This window comes from Astyanax mexicanus, chromosome 2, assembly GCF_023375975.1.
Source record: "Astyanax mexicanus isolate ESR-SI-001 chromosome 2, AstMex3_surface, whole genome shotgun sequence".
NCBI classification, from domain to species: domain Eukaryota; kingdom Metazoa; phylum Chordata; class Actinopteri; order Characiformes; family Acestrorhamphidae; genus Astyanax; species Astyanax mexicanus.
Window position 1 is genome coordinate 34413766 of NC_064409.1, and position 12239 is coordinate 34426004.

A 12239-nucleotide genomic window follows, 5' to 3' on the forward strand; every position below is an offset into this window, starting at 1 on the left:
ATTGCTCAATACATAATCGCCACCTCTGCTAATCCTGGTTGTTCATGCTGTTTGACCATGTTTTGTGTTTGTGTGCAGGAATCGAGTGTCCACGAGGCTCCCGAAACATTCCCGGTGGAACGGCGGAGCCCTTCAGTGAGGAGGCCACACTGTTCACCAAGGAGCTGGTACTGCAGAGAGAGGTAGGACTCGAGTTTTGATGATTCAATTAAAGCAGCATTGTGGAGAATTAAAATTACTTACTCCTGGGCTCCCCCTGCAGTCAGTAAGTGAAAGAATTTGCGGTTTGAGTGCCTCCTAAAAAGACAGACATGAGCTGAGACATACAGAACGGTCACTAAAAGTAAAAGAAGGCTGTAGACTAAGACTGAAGTGTGATTATATAGTATTCTACAGAAATATTACTCTCAGGGTTATGCAGTGTTTTACTTCTCCTGAGCATTTTTCATTTAATTTTTCTCCTGATTCACCAAAGTTACATAGTGCATCCCGAAGTAGTGTTGAGAGAGATGTTATTTTCTCTTTTTCATATCATCTACATGATTCTGTAGGTTACAATTCTACATAATGCTGCTTTAAACATGACTAAGTTTGCCGTCTTCAGCTTCCATCTTCATCTTCTTTCTTTCTTACTTTCAAGTAGCCCTTATACTAAATTCTTGAAATCTCAAATTTGACTTAAAAATAAATAGCTGTGATGTAACATGAACATAGTAGTGTGTACCACCTACTGGGTTTGCTCTGTGGGCCGTACCCACTTTGCTTGATGCAAATGATTGTTTATTGTTTCTTGCAAGTTCAGTATGCCTATTAAGACATTTTGGAAAGACAATGCGAGACAATGTAGTGGACTACATAGTCAACATGGCAACCCCTTAAACTTAAACTTAACTGTCGAATTGTGGAGTTCCTCAGGATTCAATCGTAAGGCCTTTGAAATGTTAAAGATTTAAAGTGTAAGCCTACATACTGGGTCCGTAAGGTTAAGCAATAAATACAAAAAAACCTGATGATAAAAAATTAGGTTAAAAAACAATTTAGATTTCAATAATTATTTTTTTTGCATTCATTACATTTTCTGAAGTCATCTGGTGTACCACCCTAAAATGTACCACAGTTTAAGAACCCCGCTGGCCTTGAGAAATCAATGGTCAAGCATGCCTTATAATAATAATTCCTCCATCCTACAGCAATAAATGCGAGAGACACATTTTATTATTTCTGAATATAAATTCACATAATTCAAAATAACCATAATAGTTGCTCATAATATCATCAATCTGTGAGTGTGTGTCACCAAGGCCCAGTTTTAATGCTAAGCCCGTACTCCTCTACGGTGGGTGCAAAGTGCTACTCATGTCTGTCTCTCGTATTTTTGTTCTGTGCTGCCTCACTTTCTCTATTAGAGGCGGAAATGCTGCCTGTGGCCAGGGGTGCTGTCCGAGTCAGGGTTAAAAAGCTTTCACTAGTTCAGCAGGGGAAAGCTTTCTCCCAATCATACTTGCACTTTATCCCCACTATACACTTTATTATACCGTATCGGTACTGCACTGTCCTGTCTTTAAATTGTCTCGTCCGTTGTATTTATTGTATTTATTGTTATTTAGTGTTATAATTTTATAATTTTATGTTGCACTGTCGTCACTCCTGCACTTTATGTTGTCTATTGCTTGTGGTTCTATGTTGCACCATGGTTCCGGAGGAACGTAATTTCATCACACTGTGTACCTGTACGCAGATGTAATGACAATAAAAGCCTCTTGACTTGACTTGACTTGAAGGGGCCAAGTGGGACACATGCATGCAAGTGTACACACACACACACACACACACACACACACACACACACCAGCACACACAGCCTTTCTCTTCAGGCCATTTCAGGCACTATCAGCGCCATTTCCATTAGTGTGGTGTGAACGAGCCAGGCTCTGTAGTCAGGCTTAATGGGATGAGCTTTATATAAGTGGCTGACTCTAACCTGCCCGCTGTAGACGGGCGGGACTCGGGAGCCTGCCGTTACATTCATTAGAGAGAGAAAGGAGATAACACAATGGACAGGCCTTTACTGCTAGAACACACTGTGCTGGTGCAAGTTTTCTTTTTTTTTTCTTTTTTTACCCTGTACAAGTTTTAGTATTTAAATGTAGTGGGGGAAAAATGGCTGTATCCACACTAATACAGACTAAGTAGCTTTAGCTAACGACGCGTGTCCGCGAGGAGGCGTCCTTTATGTTGCGCTTCGGTGCGTATATGCAGCTACAGATCCCGGAACTGGTCGGGACGTTAGACTGGACGCTAGATTAACCCGCAGTTCGATGACTGGGCTAATAAGTCCATTATCTTTTTAGAAGTCACTTAAAGAATCTTGTACTTCCTTTCCCCCCCCCCCCCCTTTTTTTTTTAGACACCAATTGACCTTGGAAGTTTGAAAGTTCAAAAAGGAGCTTCTAAATTTTTGTCACTTTCATATATCTATGCCGTTAAAGGGGCATGGTGTTGGCAATTGCATTTGCAATGAACATTATAATTGTAATTGGGGTGTGCCATATTGTTTAGTACGCAATAAGATCGCCAACCTTTTTGAATATCGTGAACGATTTTATACTCTGAAATATTGTGCCAGATCATCCACCCCTAATTATCACATCAGGGTACTACTTTTTTTTATTTTATTTTTTTTATTGTTTTTAGCAAAAGAAAAATTTACACTGTTCTCATTTCCCATTACATATCTACTAGAGAAAAAATATATCTGAACAGTATAATTTATTTTACTTTAATCCTGGATACATAGAGATATATGGAGTGCATTATTAGGATCATGATTTGAGTATTCATTGACTTATGTTACAATCTGATAAAATTATTGTATTTTTTTTTTTATATCTCAGTTAGGGTTGTGCCATGTTATTGTATGCAATAATACAATTTTATTTTCTTTTTGTTGCAGTAGTGTATTTTTTAAAATATATATTTATTAAATTCAGTGTTTGTCATTTGCCAAAAGTATCATTATCGCGAAAATACCATTAATTATTTGGATATTATTTTATTTATTTGGCCATATTTCCCACCCCTACTTGTAATTTTTATTTAATTTGACACTGATGTAATGATTGCATTATTGCATTATTTGTATTAATATTTTGATATTCATTTTCATAAAATATTTGTGTTGAAATATTGCATTTATTTATTTTTTTAATATCCTAATTTCGCTTAACATAGTAAGAACAAAACCACTGGTTTAAAGTCAGCAGTTGGGCTGTTCTTAAAAAAATGAACACAATGGCCAATATTTAGTTTAGTAAAGATAATTGAAGTTATGTCTAAATATTGTACAATAAATCATTGTAATTACTGTGACAGGCCTTGATGGAGTAGTGTGTATGTACATGGGTCTTCACAGCCTGGTCCATTTTGTGTGCTGTATAGTTACATCAAAATTGAACTTAACAATCAGGACAGCATCATTATGGTTGCGAACCCAAAAAAATGAGCCTCATTTGCTCAATTTGGCAGAAGAGCTTAACTTGTTCAGAGGTGATCGCACATTTCTTGTATATCGGGCAACACGGTAACTAAAAATTGCAGAAGTTAAAATCTATGGCATGGCAGAGATTCAGAGATTCTCTTTTCAGAGATTTTATGTAGCCAATTTTCTTTACTAATGATCGCTTACATGGAGGAGGGAAAATAAAGAAAGCAAAAGGGGACAGAGAGCAGAGAAAACAAGAAGTATGAGATCTATAGAGATCATAGCTTCTTCTACAGAGAACAGAAGACTTAAAAACAAAATGTGTGTTACAAAAAATACAACGTTGTATGGTATACAAAAGAATGACTTAAATTGCAAATATATTTGTGAAAAAGCCGTTCTAACCACAAGGTGCGTTTTACCATTGGAACCACATGCTGAAAGTGCTTTTTCCTCAAGATCCTGCTCTCTGACCAACTCTTGACATGTAGCGCATAATTGAGCTGGCACATGTGGTGACCCAAGACACCACAGTCTCCCTCACATTCGTTTCCATCTTTTAAAAGGCTGGAATATGTGGAATTAAAAGGAAAGCTGCAGTTCTTTCTCCAGGGTTCTTCAGGGCTGAGAGCTTAACTGAGCGTTTGCTTTTTGGGCTGTGTGAACCCACGCATTCCTCTTCCACTGGTCCTCCACTGAAAGTGACCAGATGTTTTATTTTGGCTTAGAGTTTGGTAAGTAGGGCGACTGGGCTGAATATAGGGATAAGATGGCTGTGAAGTAGAGGGTCTTGCCGCGGGCTGAACATTTGGGGTTGAAGATATGAGGGATCCAGTGATAAAGCTTTTTTAAGCTTGGAGTTCTTGATGTCTTTTCTCAGTTCTCTCTCTCTCTCTCTGGGTTTTGCTCTCTCTCTCTTTCTGTAAGAGTGCAGTCATGCAGTAAAGCAGAGGGGTGGGCGTCGATAGCAGCAGCAGCAGCAGCAGCATGCTCGGAGGCTCCTGCATAGTGGCTCTGTAAGAGTAAGAGAACATGGGTGGATGGAGAGAGGAAGCACGAGGATGAGGATGACTTTAGAGGAGGAAGAAGTTTTCCTCTTTGGGCCGTGGTCATGACTCATCCTTTTGCATGGATCCACAGCTGCCTCCTGCTCTTACAGATCACACACAACTCAGCTAATGACCTTTCTGAGCAAGGCCACTAAGGCTTACTGCAGGGCAGTGTGTGTCTTCCTGCTGATGCTCAACCCATTATATTGGCAGCTATGGAATCTTAAGGATTTATCAGCTGCAGAAGAAGTCTTGCTGATAAGAGCTGATAATTGCTGGCTTCTGTCAAAACTGACTTGTTTTATTTATGGTTTATTGCGTAAATGGCAGTCTTTAGTCATTATCAGCTATCTTGATTACAGCGAGACAAACCTATGCATCCATATATCTGTGGTGGATCCATCAGACTGGATTTCCTTAATAGTCATAGTTTAAAACTAAAAAACTAAAAAAAAAAAAATCATCTTGATTTTGTTTTCTAAATATTTGCTAAATAATAATCCATAGGATATAAAAGAAGTCATGAGTTTCAGAATAAAAAGCCCTGTTCCGACCTAATTGGTTTTATATGGGAGGATTGAATGATGTAAGGATGGGCCTCTGGCAGCTTAAATACAAGTCATTGTGTAGCATAACCTGTTGTCTTTCTATTTTACTCTGATAAAACATTCATATTGCAAGGAACAGCAGCAGGAACTCCTCAGATAAGATGCTGCGAAATGAGTATTTAACTCCAAAGAGCTGTCCTACTATTACTCCAGTGTGTTGGCTTGTTATGCTAACAGGCTAGAGTAGCTAGCGAGACGTGCCAGTATGCTTTTTTTTTTTTTTTTTGGTGGTGCTGCTCTACACAGCTCTCCGAAGCGACTCTAGCTTTGATGGTATATGAAAAATGCATACTAGTTTTAATTTCCCCTCCAGTATACTGTATGAACCAGCACTTCTAGAATAATTCAGTCTAGAATGTCACATTATATAGGTTAAAGTGATTTTATGCAAGGATGAATTAGCAGCGCAACATAAACCATATGGCTTTTATTATCTATAGAAACAGCAAATCATTTGATCGATTCTGTATTTGGCCAATTCCCAGCTTTAAGAACTTGGATTAGATCTGGATGCCCTTGTAAAGAACAGTGTGTGCTGGAATGGCTGAACAAATCGACCAAAGGCTGCCTCAAAGTTAAGAATATTGGCTTTTAGAGAACTTTGGCCACCGCATGGCCCAACTATGTGTTTTTCAATACTACAGTAAGATCTGTGTTTGCTACAGGACGGCGAGCTACGCCTTTGCTTTTTGACAGTGTATTGGATTTCTCAGAGTGCACTGCTCTCACATTGATTCTCCGACACTGGACTTATTTCTCGCTAGTCACATTGCATAAGTGCTGCATCTCTCTCTCCATCTCGCTCATCTGTCTCCTCCTGTCACCATCATCTCTCTGTCTGTTTGTTGCACTCGCTCCCTCTCCGTCTTTCTCTGTCTCTTACCCTCCCTCCTTCCTCCACATCCCTCTCTCTTCTCTCTGAGCTGAATAATTAATAGTGTGTTTGACTGGCAGGACACACACTTGGACACTCTGGTCTCCTGGGACATGCAGTGTGGGAAGACCAAATTAGACGCAGATGATGGAATGCTGATCAACACTTTTAAGCATTTTTTTTTTTTTTTATCTGATATGTCCTGTTCTTAAAGACAACAACAACATATGTTATAGATTCCACTCTGGGCTATGCTTAGACAAAGCTCTGACTCCATTCATATTTCATAAAGTCTTATAATACATTGTTTACTACTTGCCAGACTTGAGCACTTGCTTAGATTTATGATGGATTGAACCGTGTCTCTGTTGATGTTTTGCTGTTTTATTTATAATGTAAAGTCTGATAGCATTGCATCTGTCTGTTTTCGTGCACTTCATAAGATCTTAGTCATGGCACAGCACTATTTAAGTCGATAATGAAGTGTTGCCTCAGGGAATAGCTTGAGAAAGTTCACTCCTACAGTATAGTTGTTGTGTGTTATCTTGTGAATGAGGTTTGCCTCTAGTTAACATGCTCCTGGCAACCTAAGAGGTGGTGCCAGTTTGGGGGGACATTCCATTTCTGAAGTTGTGCGGGCATTTAACATTCCTCCATCCACAATGTCACTGATGTACCAGGAATACAGCATAGAAGACATTATCTCTCACAGTGGACAGTGCAGTGTATGGTAATGATAATGATCATAATAGGTGGGGACTAGCTAGAATTGTCTGCAAACAGCCCAGCAAATCTGACAGAAATCCCATCCACATTCCCAGCCCTACAGCGCTACACTGAAGAACCCTGAGTGTTCCGATAAGCTAGAGCGCTATCAGTTAGCGGTTTGTCCTACGTAGCTTGTTTTAACACTGTAAACATGCAGACTACAGTCTGATATACTCACCTCTGAACAGCGTAAGAGCTAGTGCTGCGGTTAGCAGCTAATGCTAATACTACTCCAGGAGGAACGTCACTGAAACACCTTTATAACACTGTACTTTTGGTAAATGCACACATAAGGTGCACTGGATTATATGGCACAGTGTCGATTTTTGGTAAAATTAAGAAATTTTAAGTGCTCCTTATATTACAAAAAAAAATACAGTACATGGTTTATATGTATTGTCATTAAAGATCATGGGACACAATAGTAGTTCCTGTCCTATGATAGAAGTTGTGGCATGTCAGTATATTACACTGTTACTGCCATTTTTATATGATATAGTGACCAAATACTACTCCATTCATATCAGAATAGACACTACTATTTTTGCTTAAGGTTTAGAAATGAACACATGCAGCTTGTTTTATCCATGTAGAAGTATTGCCAGTAGAAAGGGACTCTGGGGGGGGGAATGAACCTATTGGCACCATGCCGGATGCTAGGTTTGGACTAGATTAGTTGAAGTGTTTTCTGTGGAATGATGGTGCTCCATTCAATACTACTGGGATGAATTATTTGGGGATGAGATGTTGATCACCCAGCGACCTTAACTCACTAATGCTCTCGTATCAGTGCAATTATCAAATCCTCATATCAATAGTTGTAAATTAAGTACTCTGGTACAACCAGACTGGAATTCCTTATTGCCATTTTTTTTAAATATCTCAGTTTTGCTTAATTGCTTGATAATATTCCTTAGGATGTAAAAATTCTTACGTTTGAGATTTAAAAGCCTATTCATGCACATTTAAAAAAAAAAAAAAAAAAAAAAAAAATTATATATATATGGGATTATGTGCTGTAAAGCAAACCCAGCATTGAGCTGTGGGGCAGTTGAACTGTGATCTATGGAATCATGGTGATTCATCCGGTGCTTCTGCAATGATTCAGTTGGAAATGAGGTGAAGTGTTGATCACCCATCGTCTTTAATTCACTAATTCTCTTGTGTTGATGCAATTAAATCAGACCAATAGTTGTAGTCAGTAGTAGTCAGTTCTAATTCAGTTACACTTTTCTTTTAATTTCACTTTTCTATGATTTCAAATATCCCAGTACTTTTGTTCATATAGGGCCAGTTTTCCAGACATGGGTGGTTGTTAGTCACTGTGAATGTTGATCTAGTCTGTGAATAAGGTTAATCCCTTCCAGGAAGCTAACTAATAGAGTACCTAATGTCCATAAGTGTCCACACACTGCTTATAACCACTTAAATTAGCTAATATAATTTGGGTGCACCCACAGCTTTTATAATGTAATCTCTATACTAAAGTCAGAACTAAGGGTTGGCGATATGGCCCTTAAATATTATCACGATATTTCATGGCATTTTTGCTATAACGAACCATATTCTTGGTGATATAACACTAAATTAAAAATATATATAAATATATAAAAAATGTACTTCTTTGAAGAAGACACTACTGCAACAAAATAATTAAAATTAAAGTTAATTATTGCGCAATATATGATATGAACCCCTTCCCCTAACTGAGATATAAAAAAAAAAATACAAGAATTTATCAAAAAGTGGTACCCTGATAATTAAGGATGGGGGATCATGTTATTTCATTTAATATTGTTCAAGATGTTCAAAAATGTTCACATGCAGCTTAATTATAGTAGCATGTTTGTTTAGCTCCTCCCATTTTCCTGAAACACGCACACTCACACAAACACACAAAAAAAATGCATTTTTATTTATTCATTTATTTTTCGGTCTTTTTATGAAGTCTGTTCATCCAGAGGCTTCATGTGGACCTTGAGAGAAACTTGCAGGCTTTTGGACTTGCTGGTGTGTTGCTAAGTGACTGGACAGCATGCGAAAGAGAAAGAGAGGGAGGCGGGTGGGATGAGGGAGAGAGAGACGAAGAGAGAGCGTGGCACTCAGCTTTCTACTGTTTGAAAGAGTGCCTTCCCCCCCTCTCTCCCCTCTGTCTCACTCTGTCCCTCGCTCTTTATCTCTCTCTGACCCCCTTGTGAGGGTGACATTTTGTCTTGTGTTGAAATGATGAGGGCTCTAATAATAAAGCTTGTTTGAGCTTATAGCTCTTGTTCACTCTCTGTCTTTTGTGTGTGTGTGTGTGTCTCTGTGTCTGTGTGTTTGGCGTGATGGGGTTCTCTGAGCTGTGCTGCTGCAAGACGGTGACATAACCTCCCCTCAGGATCTGCACTATTTCATTCGTCCTCCTCCCTCTGCAAACAGGGTGTGTGTGTGCATGCGTGCGCATGCGTGTTTGAGAAGCAGCATCACTGATGGAATGTGTGTGTGAGTGTGTGCGTAAATGACTAAGGTTGTTTTAATGAAGTTAAATGGTGTTGTAAGTATGTTTGGTTGCCAGATATGTGAGGCATTGGTGATGTATAAAAAAAGCAGTAGATTAAACATAATAAAAGAAATCTGATCTGAGCCAAATTGAACAAAAAAAATCAGATAGTGTTTAAAAACTCCAGCAGCACTGCTGTCTGAAAGACTCGTATTAGCACAACACACATGAACACCTCATACACCACCACCGTGTTAGTGTGTCATCTGCCTCTCATCTGTTAATTGGTGCATTTGTGCTTTTGTTTGTTTTGTGTGCAACTGACTTAAATCAATTCAAGGACTTCCTTAATTGTAGAATTGTGAAATTGTGCATCCTTCTAATGAAATTAGTCCTTCAGGATTTTGAGTGTCTATTAGTCCGTTAGAAAAAAACGAAATGGACAGATGCACAAATCCTTCATTTACAGATAAAATGCATATGACTAACACTCAAATAAATCAATTACATACGAAAAATATAAAAAATTGTGAATTTTACCCCATAGACTTAAACACTCCATGTTCTGTTCAGGTTTTAAGTGCAGTTCTTAGCTTTAAATAACAAACAAGAAACAAACAAGCATGCTGCCATGTGCTGCTCTGAGGGCAGATTTCGCATCTGAACTGATGCAGCACAAGGCAGCATGTTTTTATAATTTATTTATTTCTTGACTGTCTAATGGTCAGTTTCACAAGAAAGCTAATTAGACAGATGAACAAATCATCCCATCATGAATGAGAGGTAGTTAACTGACTGGTAGATTTTTTTTATTTGTTTACCTTTAACTTTAACACTGCATGTTCTGTGCTGTTGTTTTAAGTGGAGGGAGGAAAAGCACAGCAGCTTGAGCAAACCTACAACAAACAAACACATACTGCCTTGTGCTGCTCTGAGGGCAGATTTCTCATCTGATCACGAGACCCAGATTCTTTTTTTTGTGCAGCTGGATGGCCGGCCATCACAATATAGATTAATGGTGGAATTTTTTTAATCGACTCAAGCCTACTGTGGGATGTGGGGGAGTGTGTCTGTCCAGGACATCCTGTATGTATGTATGTGTGTGTGTGGGTTTGTATGTGGGCCTGCGGGGTGCATCCCATCGTCAGCATGTTGCCTGCTGGATCTACAGGACTGCTCTCCTGCAGAGGACACTCAGTCCTCCCCCTGTTGGAAGCTGCTGTGCTGGAGCCCTGCTGCTGTGGGCTCACAATCAGCCTCTAAGCTGTTTTTTCTTTTTTCTTTTTTTTTTTTTTTCTCCTCTGCGAAAAATAGAAGCAAATTAAAATGCTGTCATTAGCGGAGCCCGTAGAGGGAGTCGTGTCCTTAGGCTTGTGGCGTTGCAAATGAGACACTGGTGGCTTCCATGGGAGCTCTGAACATCTTAACCCCTTCAATTTTCTCACTCTCTTTCTATTTCGCTCGCTTTCTTTTTCTCATATACACGCACACACACACACACACTCATGCGTTGCACCTTTACCTCAATCTTCTGGGCTCGCTGGTCCGTGTGGCTTCTGCTGGACATGCGTCTCTGCTTTTCGAAGGAGCTTTAGAAGCCGCCGCCGCCGTCGTCGTCGTCCTTGGCTGGATTATTGAGCCTGGCCTGATTTGTGCATAGAACAGAGTATTATGTGCCTGCGTTCTGGCAAAACACACTGCGGGGCATTGTGCACTCCAGGGGTGCTGGTGTGTTTAAGATCGCTGTGTGCTTGCGTTCATTTTGGCTATAGTTTTGTGCAGTCAGAGAGAAAGTGGTTTGTGGTGCCATGCTGTATAATGCAGCATTTCTTAGGTTAAATAGTCTTCGACAGAGATTCACTGTATTCTTTATTCTGTGCAGAAGCAGATTCCTTTGTGTCCTTCCAGATATGGGAAGTGTCCTTCCAAAAGATTATCATTTACTCCTTAATGCAAGCTTTTGGGCAAAGGCAGAGTCGATACTGTACTAATCTGTGCCCTGCACTGTCTGTTTATGCACAACTACTGCCTTCATTACTTCAATACAAATGGTTCAAGCAGCAAACTGGTATTGATTAATAATATTTAAATTTTTTATTTATTTATTTTTTGCCTTTAGGGATGTTGACCAAAATTTCACCATCAGCCCAGTATAGCGCTAAAAGCCAGCTAACCAGTCAGCTAATCTTCTCAATCTGCTGCTAATTCAACATCAGTGGACAGCTTTACACACTTGAAGGAGAACACACTAACTTACATACATGTCTGTTGTATCAGCGTATAGACACCCACACTTTCTAGCATTGCGCTGTGGTTGGTGGGTAGCATGGCTCTTTTGTTTCTCCCAGCGTCAAACAAACTGAATCAGAGTGAATGAGACCAGTTGAGTTTCTTTTTGGACTCCCACCCACGGATGCCCAGGCATTAAACCAATAGAGGAGGACAACACTTTCTCACACAGGCCATTTTTTAACAGCTTAAAGTCCAGACCAAAAAGCGAACAAAGCTTTGATTTGGTGGTTGTTTTATACATTTGGATTTGTCTCAGTTAGTTTTGGGTACACACTAAAGAACGTTGCTTTAACCTGGATTGATCAATCATTATGAGCTGTGTTTCCCGGTATACATAGCGTTGCTTTGTTTGTAGGAGGGCACTTTGCAGCTTTGGGCGGTGGCATCTTATTAGTTCAAACCAAATCATGGTTCAGTTCATCTGAACTGAAACCAACCCCCCAAAATGAATTTGATCTCACTAAGTTCTGCCATTTTTCTGGCCATTGGACTGTGGTTTGCAGCACCTTTCAATATAAATTGTTTGATTTGTTTTGTCCTTCTCAGCTTTACATTGTTCCTCTTCCTATCGCCCCCTGTTCTTGCTTGTTTTGCTTGGTCTTTCTCTCACACTAACACATACACTCAATAGTGGCCTTAAGGTACATCCACATATGTCTGGTTGTTTAAAAAAAAAGAAAAAAAA

General features: G+C 39.4%; 1 protein-coding gene across 1 annotated transcript in view; it reads left to right on the top strand.

Moving 5' to 3' along the window:
* The window catches only part of snd1 (staphylococcal nuclease and tudor domain containing 1), a 276271-nt gene that overhangs the window by 98337 nt on the left and 165695 nt on the right, over window positions 1–12239 (top strand). Inside the window, exon 16 of the mRNA XM_022671391.2 lies at window positions 79–182. Within this exon, the coding sequence (XP_022527112.1) occupies window positions 79–182 (104 nt within the window). The remainder of the gene's footprint in view (window positions 1–78; window positions 183–12239) is intronic.